The 15948-nt window shown below is 48.4% G+C and overlaps 1 protein-coding gene across 4 annotated transcripts in view; it reads right to left on the minus strand.

The window, feature by feature from the left end:
• The window catches only part of LOC147102225 (uncharacterized), a 163060-nt gene that overhangs the window by 136181 nt on the left and 10931 nt on the right, over window positions 1-15948 (minus strand). For 3 of the 4 annotated variants that reach the window (XM_085964544.1, XM_085964546.1, XM_085964545.1), the window contains 2 exons: window positions 2099-2241; window positions 1549-1666 (listed from right to left, as the gene is read on the minus strand). In XM_085964544.1, coding sequence (XP_085820670.1) covers window positions 1549-1666; window positions 2099-2241 — 261 coding nt within the window. The remainder of the gene's footprint in view (window positions 1-1548; window positions 1667-2098; window positions 2242-15948) is intronic. The other variant, XM_085964547.1, reaches the window with a different exon arrangement.

Here is a 15948-nt window from a genome sequence, read left to right on the forward strand (position 1 = left end):
AAGTAGTGAGTGATGAGGACATAAAAAACCTGCAAAGGGACATAGACAGGCTAAGTAAGTGGGCAGAGATTTGGCAGATGGAATACAATACTGGAAAGTGTGAGGTTATGCACTTTGGCAGGAAAAATCATAGAGCAAGTTATTATCTTAATGGCAAGAAACTGGAAAGTACTGTAGTACAAAGGGATCTGGGGGTCCTGGTGCACGAAACTCAAAAAATTAGTATGCAGGTGCAGCAAGTGATCAAGAAGGCCAATGGAATGTTGGCTTTTATTGCTAGGGGGATAGAATATAAAAATAGGGAGGTATTGCTTCAGTTGTACAAGGTATTGGTGAGACCGCACCTGGAATACTGCATACAGTTTTGGTGTCCATACTTAAGAAAAGACATACTTGCTCTCGAGTCAGTACAAAGAAGGTTCACTCGGTTAATCCCGGGGATGAGGGGGTGGTCATATGAGGAGAGGTTGAGTAGATTGGGACGCTACTCATTGGAGTTCAGAAGAATGAGAGGCGATCTTATTGAAACATATAAGATTGTGAAGGGGCTTGATCGGGTGGATGCGGTGAGGATGTTCCCAATGATGGGTGAAACTAGAACTAGGGGGCATAATCTTAGAATAAGGGGCTGCTCTTTCAAAACTGAGATGAGGAGAAACTTCTTCACACAGAGGGTGGTAGGTTTGTGGAATTTGCTGCCCCAGAAAGCTGTGGAAGCTACATCATTAAATAAATTTAAAACAGAAATAGATAGTTTCCTAGAAGTAAAGGGAATTAAGGGTTACGGGGAGCGGGCAGGAAATTGGACATGAGTCTAGGTTCAGAATGGTCATGGCCCTGTGGGTAGTGGAGTGGACCCAGGGGCCGTGTAGCCTGGTTCTGCTCCTACTGTGTTCTAATTCTGTGTTAGATTTCAGGAGATGGTTTTATTCCTGTTCCTGGCTGGGGTGGAGATCGCCTTTACAGAAGGTAAGTACTGTAGAAAATATAGGGACAGAGTAATCTCCTGGACGAGTTTCGATCGCCTAGATGGGTCGGAGAGGAATTTCCCAGATTTTTTTCTCCCAAATTGGCCATTGGGTTTTTTATCTGGTTTTTCGCCTCTCCTGGGAGATCACATGGGTTCGGGTGGATGGAGAGTGATAGAAGATTTGAGGTTAGGATCAGATCAGCCATGATCTTATTGAATGGTGGAGCAGGCTCGAGGGGCCGATTGGCCTACTCCTACTCCTATTTCTTATGTTCTTATGTACTCCAAGTGTGGTCTAATCAAAGTTCGATACATGTTTAGCATAACTTCTCTACTTTTCAATTTTATCCCTCTATAAACAAACCCTAGTGCTTGGTTTGCTTTTTTATGGCTTTTTTTATGTTGCAAGAACTGTGATATAGATCAGAGATGCTTTGTTAAAACACAGAGACCAGAAACTTTTACTGCTGTTGTATGAATGCCCTGAGGTTTTCAGTAGATAATCTCATTGAACTTCTGCATTAATTAGCTTCTGCAAATCATTCCCTTAAGTAGGACTATCTCCCCTCAACTGTTACCTTTTGTGTTAGACAGATAAAGACTCCAGGTGAGCTTTCTCAAGTCTGGTGGCAAAGTGTGGTTGAACAAAATGTGCAGTTTGGATTTCATGTCTGGCCATTTCTGTAATAAAGTCACCTAAAAAGGAAAAATACATTTTTGTCAGGTGAAAGAAATCTTTATCAAAAATTAAACCTACAAGTGTTTCCTTATAAAGCTCCTGTCCTACTCCACTGAGCTATCCTGGCAGCTAGAATATGAGCCCTTTCCTTTGTGTCTAGTTTGAATACAACTCCTATTAATTTATATTTAGATAATCAATGCAACATGTTGCTGAGCTGTAAAGTTTTTTTATTTTAAGAATGGAATTGACTATCAGGCACTGTGTATAATGGGCGACCGATCAGATACTGCCCGCAACGAATTTCTAGGCCTGAGCTTGGTAATTAATGGACTACATCGGGTAACTATTTACAAAATTCAGTGTAGCACTATGAATGTTCTTGTATGAAATTGTTAATATCTGGATGCTTGCATGGTGCACATCACCCAGATTGTTAAAGGACCCACCGCTCCATCCTGGATGTGACTCAGAACTGTCTCACTTTTAGTTTGTAGTGTTCCACTTTCCTGTATTTTGCCAGTGAGGTGGCTGCCAATCTGTTCCTCCAAGGAAGAGTTTATCCGTCTCACGAGTGCTCTGTAGGCGTTTCCTGTAGAGGGTAAGGAAAACATTAGTCGTGAATAATCATGTCTATTTCCAAAGTTAGTTCTCGAGTAAAATAAACCTTCTGCAAGACCCAAATAGTGATTGGTACTGAGCAAGTTTCTCAAGGGTAATGACAATACTTGGAGTGACATTGGAGCAGGGCACGTGATCATTTATGAGGGGTACCCTCTTTTTTCCCTCCTTACTGGACTCCCTCAGCCTCCATCGCTGGATCCCTGCCTCAGGCGCGCAGCTCCTGTACATGAGTGATAGGCAGCCTGCTTCTAGACCACTGCCAATGCTGCTGATGGCTGCCTGTCTGTTGTACGGGTGTGACTTGTGCAGACATCCCATCTGACCTTTTCTCTTCCCCTCCCCCACATTGTGTGGCTGGAGTCTGAGATCAAAGACCTCAGACCTTACTTAGGTAGGGGGAAGGGCACCAAAGAATGCTGGTGTGTGGGGAAGTGGTTGGGAGCAATGCCTCTCTTGCGTCTCCTGTCCATAATCCTAGAAATCAAATATTGTCTAGAATTACCAACCTGATGAAGTGGGAAGTGTAGCCATTGTAAGAGCCATAAAAGCTTAAGAAAATACTTTAAAATATTGGTTAAATAGCATAATAGTTAATTTACCTGATTGAATTATTGTATTAAGAAACCCCCTATTTTCTGGCTCCAGTAGTATAGTCCGAGACACCCCCTTCATTCTTGCCACAATGGTACAGTCCCTAAGCCACACATGGTATGCAGCCATTTTACAGTTTAAACTCCACGTGGCTGAAGGAGGCAGAAGTTGTGAGGTTTGGAGCAATACAGTTTTTGACCGTGTTCGTTTATACGTGTTTGCTTTGTAATTCTGTTCGTAAAGTGTTATAGTAAACAGTTTAAAAGACAAAGCTACGTTTGGGAACGTTTTATTTCGACACGCGTCTACTCGTTGTTAAAAGCCCCACAGTTCAGTGGCTGCCTGTTTGGAAACTAAGAAGCGCCACTACATTAGTCAAAAACTTGCTCCCTAAGAAGGAAAGGACGGAATCGTCGGCGAACGTATACATGAATGGTCACGGAGCCAGACGACAATATAAGAAAGCGAAGGTACAGTGACTGTTACTTGCTTTGTTCATTCTATTGAGAAGCTAAATAAGAGCTGCGGGTAAAATGGCCGAGGCCTTACGAAGCCAGGAGCTTCCCCCAGCCAGAAGGATTGCTGGCCAAAAGAGGGAAATAAAGCTCCCCCCAAAGGCAATGGAAGAGAAGTTACATAGAAGCATAGGTGCAAGGAAGGCTAAATTAGCTCAGATAACTGGAAAAATGAAGATAATTGATCGTCTCATGGAAGATAATGCTAATATTAAGAAAGCTGAAGACATAATGTATTACGATTTCTCCAAGCTGCATGAAGAATTTAATGTACTCAATGAAGATGTATTAGCACTTCTGTCTGAAGAAGAGGGAAACGCTGATCAGCACAACTGGTTTGATCTTAAATCAACCAGCATTAAGGACTATATCAAGGCCACAGAACAGTGGATGTTAAAGATTCGTCAAGATGCTGATACAGCAGAGAAAGATAAAGTTGACGATGAAGTCGGACCAGACGATAGCATTTCAGAGACTTCCGCCAGACCGAGCAAAAATCGAAAAGAAGGTAGCTCTGTTTCTGGACGCAGGTCAGTCGCTTCTACCACAAGCTCGTCGCGACGCATGAGAGAGGAGGTTGAACGGGCGGCGTTGATGGCGCGCGCAGCATCTTTAGCGGAGAAGCAAGCTCTTGAACGGGAAGAGGCCCAACTGCAGGTCCAAGAGGCCCAACTGCAGGCCCAACAGGCCCAACTGCAGGCCCAAGAGGCCCAGGTGCAGGCAAAGAAAGAACAGCTGGAGATAAAAACAGCTATCGCGGTCTCAGACGCCAGGTTGAGTGCGTATGAAGATTATGAAGGCTCACGGGATGGCGGGAGCGAATACTGCCAGTCAATGTTGTCACATAGAGTTGGATCCAGGGCACCTTCAAGAGTTACAAGAGAGTCCGAAGGCAATCCCCTGGCATTACAGCGTGGAAGATTGGCCTCTCCACTAACAGGAGCACGTGATGCTACCCCAGACGTCAGACGGTCTAGACTAGACCCTGCTGATGACCACCAGAGGCCTGAAGACACAGGGAGAAGCCTATACCGAGTGATGCAACGTCAGAACGAAATTACAGAGATGCTTGTAAAACAACAGAATCTGTTTCGACTCCCTCAAAGAGACATACCAGTGTTCCAAGGCGACCCACTCAAGTATAAGCCCTTCATCAGATCCTTTGAACAAGCCATTGACTCCAAAACAGAGAGCAGCAGTGATAAGTTGTACTACCTGGGACAGTACACCAGTGGTAAACCACAAGACCTGGTCAGAAGCTGTGAACACATGAGACCGGACCGGGGATACATAGAAGCCAGGAAGTTGCTGCAGGAGCACTATGGTAACGAGCTGAAGATAGCCACTGCATATATTGAAAAGGCTACCAAGTGGCCACAGATCAGATTGGAGGACGGAGAGGCATTGAACGCATATGTTCTTTTCCTCATAGGATGTCGCAACACCATGGAGGATGTTGAATTCATGGAAGAGATGGACAATCCTACGACTATGAGAATCATCATCTCTAAGCTTCCTTACAGGATGAGAGAACAATGGAGAAGAACAGCCTTTGAGATAATGGAGAGACGGAAAAGTAGAGCCAGGTTTGCAGACTTAGTGAATTTCATAGACAAACAGGCTAAAATTGCTAGGGACCCATTGTTTGGAAACATCCAGGACGCCAGCCCGACCACCGATGGAAGAGTGAAAGCCAGGCCTGTTGAATCAAAGACTCTCAGGAAAGGTGGTTCCAGGGGAAGCAGCTTTGCAACTATCGTCACTCAGGCCGAGGAAGAAAGGCCCCAGAACTCATCTCCCAAAAAGAGCAGCACAGTGACGCCTGCTAATGCCTTTCAGAAGCCATGCTTATTCTGCCAGAAGAATCATACATTGGATTTCTGCAGCGACATCAAAGCACAGCCACATAAGGACAGAATCGAATTCCTGAAGTACAACGGCCTATGTTTTGGATGTCTCTCTCAGGGGCACCTGAGTAGAAACTGTAAGCAAAGAACAACATGCAGAGAGTGCACTCAGAAACATCCCAGTCTGCTGCATATCCATAAAGAAGAACAAGTCTCTAAGAAGAGTGAAGAAAACAATACCGACGAGAAGGTTGTTTCAAGTGCTCTGGTGTCGCTAGAACCAGAGACTTGTGGACTCACTGGGGCCGGTGACAGTGATTGTATTCTTGCCATCGTACCAGTAAAGATCAAGTCTAAGAGGAGCGAGAAGCTTGTGGAGACTTACGCCTTCATGGATCCAGGTAGTTCAGCAACGTTCTGCACAGAATCACTCATGCGACAGCTGAACGTTAGAGGCAGAAGAACAGAAATCCTATTACGCACCATGGGTCATGAGAAGTCAATGCAAAGTTATATCCTGTCAGACCTAGAAGTGTGTGGACTTGAAGAGAAGGACTTCATAGACCTGCCTAATGTTTTCACACAGAGGGAGATTCCTGTTAGAATAGGGAACTTAGCCCTGCAGAAGGATGTGGATAGATGGCCTTACCTAGAAAAGGTGCGTCTCCCATACATTGAAGCAGAAATTGGCCTATTAATTGGAACCAATGCCTACAAAACTATGGAGCCATGGCAGGTGATAAACAGCAAGGATGACGGACCCTACGCCGTCAGGACAGCCCTTGGATGGGTAGTCAATGGACCGGTAAGGAGAGATGATGGCAACAAGTCGAACAAGGAGGAACGACAAAATGTCACAGTTAATCGCATCTCTATCGCAAGCATTGAAGAGCTGTTGATACAGTAGTTCAACGCAGACTTTTCAGAACGCAGCTGCGAGGAAAAGACAGAGATGTCACAAGAAGACCATCAGTTCATGGATTTGATGACAAGGTCTACACAGTTCATCGATGGCCACTATCACATTGGTTTGCCACTGAGAAGACAGACCGCGAAGATGCCGAACAATCGCTGCATAGCAGAGCAACGCGCCATCAGTCTAAAGAGAAAGCTGAACAAGAACCCCGACTTTCACGAAGACTACAAAGGCTTCATGAGAAACATCATAGCGAAAGGCTATGCTGTAAAAGTGCCCGAGGAACAGTTGAACAGAGACGATGGAAGGGTCTGGTACATTCCTCATCACGGTGTGTATCACCCAAAGAAGAAAAAGATCCGTGTAGTGTTTGACTGCGCCGCCTCATTCAGAGGAACTTCACTGAACGACCAGCTGCTTCAAGGTCCTGATCTTACTAATACCCTCATTGGCGTCTTGACTAGGTTTAGACAAGAGCTCGTTGCCATGATGGCAGACATAGAATCAATGTTCTACCAAGTCAGAATCCCTGATGAAGATGCTGATCTCCTGCGTTTCCTTTGGTGGCCAGATGGCGACGTTAGTCAAGCGATGGTGGAATGTAGAATGGCTGTACACTTGTTCGGAGCCACATCATCTCCCAGCTGTGCAAGCTACACTCTCAGAAAAACTGCAGAAGATGGCAAAGGCAAAGCACCATCAGAGGCTGTGGAGACAATCTTCAGAAACTTTTATGTCGATGACTGTCTGAAGTCCGTGTCAACAGAAGACGATGCCATCGCACTGTCAAGAGACCTTAGAACTCTGTGTTCGAATGGAGGATTCCATCTGACTAAGTGGATAAGCAACAGCAGAGCAGTTCTAGCGTCTATCCCAGAAAAGGAAAGAGCCACTGAAGTCAAAGATCTGGACCTGAGCCACGATGTCCTTCCTATCGAGAGAGCTCTTGGTGTACAATGGTGCATTGAGTCAGACACGTTCAACTTCAGGATAATGGTGAACGAAAGACCATCCACAAGACGAGGGATTCTCTCCGTGGTCAGTTCCATCTACGACCCTCTTGGATTCCTGGCACCACTCATTCTGCCGGTGAAGCTGATGCTACGAGAGCTGTGTAGAGACAAGAGAGGATGGGATGAAGATATCCCAGAAGGTCAAGCTCAGAGATGGCACAGATGGTTGACAGATTTGCAACAACTTTCTAGCTTCAACGTCAGTAGATGCATCAAGCCCGTGAGTTTTGGAGTTACAAAGACGGCTCAACTACATCATTTCTCGGACGCCAGTGAGGACGGCTATGGCACGGCTACTTACCTCTTGCTGACAAATCAACAGGGCCAGAAACATTGTGCCTTCCTCATGGGGAAATCCAGGGTGGCTCCGCTGAAGCAGGTCACCATCCCGAGACTGGAGTTGACGGCAGCGGTTGTTGCAGTTAAAGTTGACCAGGCGATGCGGAAAGAGTTACAGCTCCCACTAGAAGAATCTGTCTTCTGGACGGATAGCACGACGGTGCTGAAGTATATAGAGAATGAGAAGATACGCTTCAAGACCTTCGTAGCAAACAGAATCTCATCCATTAGAGAAGCTACACAACCATCTCAATGGAGGTATGTAAACACCTCATTAAACCCAGCAGATCAAGCCTCACGGGGATTGAAGGCTGAAAACTTCATGAGGAGTGAAACTTGGATACAAGGCCCAAGTTATCTGCTGGAAACAGAGAGATCATGGCCAGAAAGACCAGATGATATGCCAAGTCAGATTGCTGAAGACGACGTCGAAGTCAAGAGATCAGTCACAGTAAATCTCATAACTACGAAAGAGAACTTTGACACAGTGAACAAGCTTGTTAACCATTTCTCAGGATGGCACCAGTTGAGGAAAGCAGTTGCATGGTTTCTAAGGTTGAAAGAGTTGCTGCTACACCTGAGCGGTAAGAGAAAAGAGTACCGAGCCACTATCAGTCAGTCTGAAAGTAACCCCGATAAGCAGAGAATGCTTCTACAGCAGTATATGCATCAGCACAAGACCACATTGGGTAAGAATTCATTGACCGTGGAGGATTTGGCCAAGGCTGAGATGGAGATAGTTTGCTTCAGTCAAAGACAAAGATACCCAGAAGAAATCGAAGCTTTACAGCGAAATACTCCAATCAAGAAAGGTAGTCATATCTACAAGCTGGACCCTACACTGCAAGATGGAGTACTGAGGGTGGGAGGGAGACTAAACAAATCTGCTATGCCAGAGGAGGCCAAGCATCCTGCTATCCTTTCTAAGGACCTCCGGGTTGCTACTCTCATTCTTCAGCATATACACCAGAGTATTGGACACAGTGGGAGGAATCACGTGCTTGCGAAGCTAAGACAAAGATACTGGATTCCAGGAGCTAATTCTGTAATAAGAAAAATACTCTCTGAATGCATTGTTTGCAGACGGTTACACGCTAGAGCTGGGGAGCAGAAAATGGCAGACCTGCCTGAAGACCGTTTGTTACCAGACAAGCCCCCATTTACAAACGTAGGGGTGGACTATTTCGGGCCTTTCGAGGTAAAGCGAGGACGGAGCCTTGTCAAGAGATATGGTGTGCTTTTCACTTGTTTGACCATCAGAGCAGTTCATATTGAGGTGGCACACACGCTTGACACTGATTCCTGTATTAACGCCTTGCGGCGCTTTGTCTGTAGAAGAGGTCAGGTGTCCATTATGCGTTCTGATAATGGCACTAATTTCGTCGGAGCGGAGAGAGAACTACGGGAAGCTATTGAAGGTTGGAATCGGCTTAAAATACAGGAAGCCATGATGCAAACAGGAATTAAGTGGATCTTCAATCCTCCGGCTGCATCCCACCATGGAGGTGTCTGGGAAAGACAGATACGCACCGTAAGAAAACTACTCAGTTCTGTACTGAAGCAGCAAGCGCTCGACGACGAGGGACTCCAAACCGTTCTGTGCGAGGTCGAAGCCATCATTAATGACCGACCGATAACTAAGACATCAGATGATCCCAATGACCTCGAAGCCCTGACTCCGAACCACCTGTTGTTGTTGAAAACACAGCCAGCCATGCCCCCGGGAGTCTTCAAAAAGGAAGATCTGTATGCCCGTCGGAAGTGGAGGCAAGTTCAGTATATGTCAGACCTTTTCTGAACCAGATGGACAAGAGAATACTTACCTCTGCTACAGGAGCGTCAAAAATGGTCCAAAATAAAGAGGAACTTCATTGTCGGAGACATTGTCTTAATCGTGGATGATTCAGCCCCTAGAAATTCTTGGTTGATGGGAAAAATAATTAAGACCATGCCAGACTCCAGAGGCGTCGTTCGTCGCGTTTGTTTGCAAACCAAGACCAGTACCCTGGAAAGACCGATCACAAAGCTCTGCCTGCTACAAGAAGCAGCGTGAAAAGTTCCTGAACGAAAAAAGTGGACACTTATATTGTAAATATGTTGAACTCATTAGTTTATGACTCTTAATGTTTGAGTAATTGATACGCTTCATGTGCCTAGTCAATTAGGGGCCGGAATGTAAGAGCCATAAAAGCTTAAGAAAATACTTTAAAATATTGGTTAAATAGCATAATACAGTTAATTTACCTGATTGAATTATTGTATTAAGAAACCCCCTATTTTCTGGCTCCAGTAGTATAGTCCGAGACACCCCCTTCATTCTTGCCACAATGGTACAGTCCCTAAGCCACACATGGTATGCAGCCATTTTACAGTTTAAACTCCACGTGGCTGAAGGAGGCAGAAGTTGTGAGGTTTGGAGCAATACAGTTTTTGACCGTGTTCGTTTATACGTGTTTGCTTTGTAATTCTGTTCGTAAAGTGTTATAGTAAACAGTTTAAAAGACAAAGCTACGTTTGGGAACGTTTTATTTCGACACGCGTCTACTCGTTGTTAAAAGCCCCACAGCTCAGTGGCTGCCTGTTTGGAAACTAAGAAGTGCCACTACAGCCATCGTGAATGACCTTTTTCAGTTTCAGACTACTGTGGGAAGAATGCCAGCACGTTACAAACACTACATCAGACTAATCTGTTTTCTCTTTCACTTTAATTACAATTCTTTAGTTATTTTCTCTATTTTCGAGCTAAGAGTTGGGCATCAGCTTCTTCCCAAGTATCACACTGTACTATTACCAGCGACTGACAAGGTGCAAAAATGATAGAAGTGACTCAAGCACCTGCTGCCCCTCTGCTTAGCACCTGTCATAGGAACATAAGAGCAGGAGTAGGCCATTTAGCCCCGCGAGCCTGTCTGACGGTTTGGCTGTGAAGAGCTTACCATGCATGGAATCAGGACTGAACTCACTTCCTATTCTAGGCTGAAGGACATCAACACACAGACTGCCTTTTCACTCAGATCTTCAGAATTTTGTTCAAAAGCTGATAGTGCCCGAATACAGGCTTCAAACAAAAAGAAAACCTTGTGCTTGTATAATTACCAGACATCACAGGAAAGAATGACAGTTAATTAGAGTGGAGCTATTTTACTGAATGACAATGTGAGTAATTTACCTTCTGTTTAGCACCAGTGAACATCCTCTATTATAATTGTAGATGTTACAGCCCTGATTTTAACTCGGGGCAGGGGTCGAGGCCGAGGCGGGCGGCAAACTGTCCTGACCTCAGCAGCGTGAAGCTCGGGCCTCATCTGCATTGCCTCACTCAGTCTTCCACCCGAAACCTGTGGGAAGCAGCAGTTGGCAGCCACCAGGGAGGGTGTTCGGGAGGGCCCTGCGATCGGTGGGGAGGGGGGGAATCCCAGGCAGGGGGAGCCACGTTCCTTCTGGGGTGCGGAGGAACACTCCTGCTCTTCCTGGCCTGAAGGGTTTAAAATGAATCCTCTCAGAATTCAGACAGCCGAGGTGACCACTAATTAAGTGATGCCAGCAAAATTAAAATCAGAACAAAGGAGTGGGGTCATGTGAAGATGAGCTAAAAGAAACCAGTTGGCGATAAGAAGTTTCACAATTATCTGAATGACGTAGACAGGGTAGCGCAAGCAAGTTACATAACTACTTTCTTATGTGAAAAACAAAGATAAGACGCAGCTGTGGGACAAGACAGAATGTGTGTGTTAAGCAATAAGAAATGTGCTGCTTTAGCTAAAAATTGTAGACACAGCAGAATATAGGGGTCATGGGAATTTGACCTGTGACCAAAGGCATAGTAAGATGTAACTAACCTTTACTAATACTGAAAAGAATAAATAAGCCATATGTGATCAGGTGATTATTGTAATACAATGTGATTGGATGAAAATAGAATAAAAAGCTGTACTAACCAAGAGAGAATGAGAAGGGTGTCACTAGACCGCAGGGTCTATGACCTTCTCCCAGAACGTTCTGTTATTAAACTGTGTACTTTTATTTTAAGACAGAGTCGAGTGAATTTATTTTTCACCAACATGGCCCCACAAGGAAAGTAAAAGAAGTAAAAACACTTCCCTTTTTGGGCATCTACTGACCCCCAACTCCGCTTCCCGCTAGGTTGGTCCGGCCTTAAAGCCACGATGGCTTCCCCACACAGGCCTCTGGTTAAATTAGCCGTCTCATAGAAGATAGGAGCAGGACTCAGCCTTTCGGCCCCTCGAGCCTGTTCCGCCATTTAATGAGATCATGGCTGATCATCCAAATTCAGTACCCTGTCCCTGCCTTCTCCCCATATCCCTTGATCCCTTTAGCCTTATGAAATATATCTAACTCCTTCTTGAATATATTTAATAAGTTGGCCTCAACTGCCTTCTGTGGTAGAGAATTCCACAGGTTCACCACTCTCTGGGTGAAGAAATTCCTCCTCATCTCAGTCCTAAATGGCTTACCCCTTTGATGCGCCATCAATTACTCAAAAGACTGAGGTTGAGCGAGTAACAATCAGGCTTTTATTAACTAAAGAATGAAGGTCTTGTCTCGAGTGGTCGACCCGTCCAGAATACTAAGGGACTGGGAGGTAGTCACTTATATACCTGGAATAGTGGGAGGAGTCAGCCGAGGCATGTCCAGACCTGTACCTAGTGGAATACACATACAGACACAGACAGGTATGACAGTGGTTTACCACATTCACCCCTTGTTTAAAAATGAGTCCGGCGGGGTGAAGTGTATTTAAAAGTTCGCGTATTGGAGTCTCTCCGGAGGTCTTGTCTGCCGCTGTGATCGACGTGGCGACGGCAGGGGTGGTGGAGCTTCCGGCGTCGCGTCCCGTGTAGGCTGGGGCCCTGGAGTGTAGTCCTCGTGGGTGACGGGCTCAGGCGTGCCGGCTGCTGGGGTTGGATATCGGGTCGTGGGGGGGGGGTGGTAATGGGTAGTGGGTTACAGCGGTCCTCGAGGGTGCGAGGTCTCGTATGGAGACTGTGTCCTCCCGCCCGTCCGGGTACGCAATGTAAGCGTACTGGGGGTTGGCGTGGAGGAGGTCGACCCTCTCGACCAGGGGGTCCGTTTTATTGGCCCTCACGTGTCTTCTCAGTAGTACCAGCCCTGGGGACGTCAGCCATGGCGGTAGCGATGTCCCCGATGTGGACTTCCTTGGGAAGACAAACATTTTCTCGTGAGGGGTGGCATTGGTGGCAGTGCAGAGAAGTGACCGAATCGAGTGGAGCGCATCGGGGAGCACCTCCTGCCAGCGGGAGGTCGGAAGGCCCCTAGACTTTAAGGCTAGTAGGGCGGCCTTCCAAACAGTTGCATTCTCTCTTTCCACCTGTCCGTTCCCCCGGGGGTTGTAACTGGTGGTCCTGCTTGTGGCTATACCCCTAGCGAGCAGGTACTGGCGGAGTTCGTCGCTCATAAACGATGAGCCCCGGTCGCTATGGATATAGCTGGGGAAACCGAACAGGGTGAAGAGGCTGTTCAGAGATTTAATGACCGTGGCACTGGTCATGTCCGGGCAGGGGATAGCGAACGGGAACCGGGAGTACTCGTCAATGATGTTGAGGAAGTACACATTGCGGTCGGAGGAGGGGAGAGGCCCTTTGAAATCGACGCTCAGGCGTTCGAAAGGGCGAGTGGCTTTTATCAGGTGGGCTCTGTCTGGTCTATAAAAGTGCGGTTTGCACTCAGCGCAGACTTGGCAGTTCTTGGTCATGGTCCTGACCTCCTCGATGGAGTAAGGCAGGTTGCGGGCCTTGATGAAGTGGAAGAACCTGGTGACCCCCGGGTGGCAGAGGTCATTGTGGAGGGCCCTCAGCCTATCGATCTGCGCGCTGGCGCAGGTGCCACGCGATAGGGCATCTGGGGGTTCATTGAGCTTCCCAGGCCGGTACAAGATCTCGTAATTGTAGGTGGAAAGTTCGATTCTCCACCTCAAGATCTTGTCATTTTTGATTTTGCCCCTCTGCTTGTTGTTGAACATAAAAGCAACTGAACGCTGGTCAGTGAGCAGGGTAAATCGTTTTCCGGCCAGGTAGTGCCTCCAATGACGCACAGCCTCCACGATAGCCTGGGCCTCCTTCTCGACCGCGGAGTGTCTGGTCTCTGGGCCCTGGAGGGTTCGTGAGAAGAATGCCACAGGTCTCCCCGCCTGATTAAGGGTGGCGGCCAGAGCGAAGTCGGACGCATCGCTTTCCACCTGGAAGGGGATGGATTCGTCCACTGCGTGCATGGTGGCTTTGGCAATGTCTTCCTTGATACGGTGGAAGGCTAAGCGGGCCTCTGCCGTCACGGGAAAAGAGGTGGACTTGATCAGCGGACGGGCTTTGTCTGCATAGTAGGGGACCCACTGAGCGTAGTAGGAAAAAAACCCTAGGCACCTCTTCAGAGCTTTTAGGCAGTGGGGCAGTGGGAGTTCCATAAGGGGACGCACCCGGTCCGGGTCGGGACCGATGATCCCGTGTTCTACAACACAGCCAAGGATGGCGAGGCGGTCTGTGCGGAATATGCACTTCTCCTTGTTATATGTCAGGTTCAGGAGTTGGGCGGTGCGGAGGAATTTCTCGAGGTTTGCGTCATGGTCCTGCAAGTCATGGCCGCAGATGGTCACATTATCTAGGTAAGGGAAAGTGGCCTGCAGCTCGTTTTGATCGACCATCCGGTCCATCTCCCTTTGGAAGACGGAGACCCCGTTGGTAACGCCGAAGGGAACCCTAAGGAAGTGATAGAGGCGGCCGTTTGCCTCAAAAGCAGTATACTGGCGGTCTTCAGGGCTGATAGGGAGCTGGTGGTACGCTGATTTCAGGTCAATGGTCGAAAAGACGCGGTACTGCGCGATCTGGTTGACCATGTCAGCTATGCGGGGGAGTGGGTAGGCGTCCAGCAGGGTGTAGCGGTTTATTGTTTGGCTGTAGTCGATGACCAGGCGTTGTTTCTCGCCGGTCTTAACGACCACAACCTGGGCTCGCCAGGGGCTGGAGCTGCCCTCAATAATCCCCTCCTTCAGGAGCCGTTCCACTTCGGTTTTGATGAAAACCCTGTCCCCGGCACTGTATCGCCTGCTCTTTGTGGCGATGGGCTTACAGTCGGGGGTGAGGTTAGCAAACAGTGGGGGGGGTGGGACTCTGAGTGTGGAGAGGTTGCATCTGGTGCACGGCGGGCAATTTGGAGGCTGCTGGCTGCGGACTGTGAGTGGGGGGAGGGGGCCACCGTACGCCATCGTAACGCTTTTGAGGTGGCACTGGAAATCCAACCCCAGTAGAACGGCAGCGCAGAGGTCGGGCAGGACCAGGAGTTTAAAATTATTGAACACAGTCCCGTCTACTACTAGTGTCACCACGCAGTAGCCGCCAATGTCCGCTGACTGGGACTCGGAGGCCATAGAAATCCGCTGGTGCGCAGGCAGGACTGGGAGAGAGCAACGCCGCACCGTGTCGGGGTGGATGAAGCTCTCTGTGCTCCCGGAGTCAAAAAGGCAGTTTATTGCATGGCCGTTTACCTTAACGTCCATTTTGGACCGAGCTAGCTGGTGCGGTCTCGTTTGGTCCAGCGTCACAGAGGCCAGCGTAGGGGTCGGTGTGTTGCTGCGAGTATCAGATGGGGGGGGGGTTGGCGGTCTGCTGCGTCCCGGCTGGTGTCCAAGATGGCGGTGTCCATGATTCCCATGTGGCTGGAGTCGTCCAAGATGGCTGCTGCTGCGGTGGTTCGCACATGGCTGGGGTTGCCCAAGATGGCGGCTCGCACGGCCCACACGCGGCGCTGCTGGCGTTCGGGGTGGCTTTGGCCTTGCAGACGCTGGCGTAGTGTCCCTTTTTCCCGCAGCCCGAGCAGGTCGCATTCTTCGCCGGGCAGCGCGCTCTGGGGTGTTTGGCCTGGCCACAGAAGTAGCATTTCTGGCCTTGGGATACTGCTGTCTGGCTTTGGGACACTGCTGCGGTAGTTGGGCCGTTGTTGGGCTGTGGCTGGGGTGGCACGGTGCTATGGGGCTGTCCTACCGTGTCCCAGGTTGTCGTTCCCCGCGGCGTCCACGGTGCAGAGGAGTAGGCATCCATGCCCCGGAAGGCTGCGTCCAGCGTTAGTGCGATGTCGGAGGCTTTGTCGAGGGTGAGGTCACTCTGCTCCAGCAGTCGCTGTCGGGTGTAGTTGGACCTGTGGCCCGCTACGAAGGCATCCCGGATCAGTTCCTCCGTGTACTTAGTGGGCGTTACCGCCTTACACCCACAGGCCCGGCCAAGCACGGACAGTGCTTGGAGGTATTCCTCAGTCGATTCCCCAGGTTGTTGCTTGCGACTCCCCAGAAGGTGCCTAGCATATACTTCGTTCACAGGGCGCGTGTACTGGGTCTTGAGGAGCTGGAGGGCGGCTGTGTACGAGGTCGCGTCCCGGATGACTGAGTACACTCGGTGGTTCACCTTGGAGAACAGGACAGACAGTTTG

Source organism: Somniosus microcephalus, chromosome 22 (assembly GCF_052327205.1).
Source record: "Somniosus microcephalus isolate GS21.2 chromosome 22, FLI_Smic_1.0, whole genome shotgun sequence".
Lineage (NCBI taxonomy): Eukaryota > Metazoa > Chordata > Chondrichthyes > Squaliformes > Somniosidae > Somniosus > Somniosus microcephalus.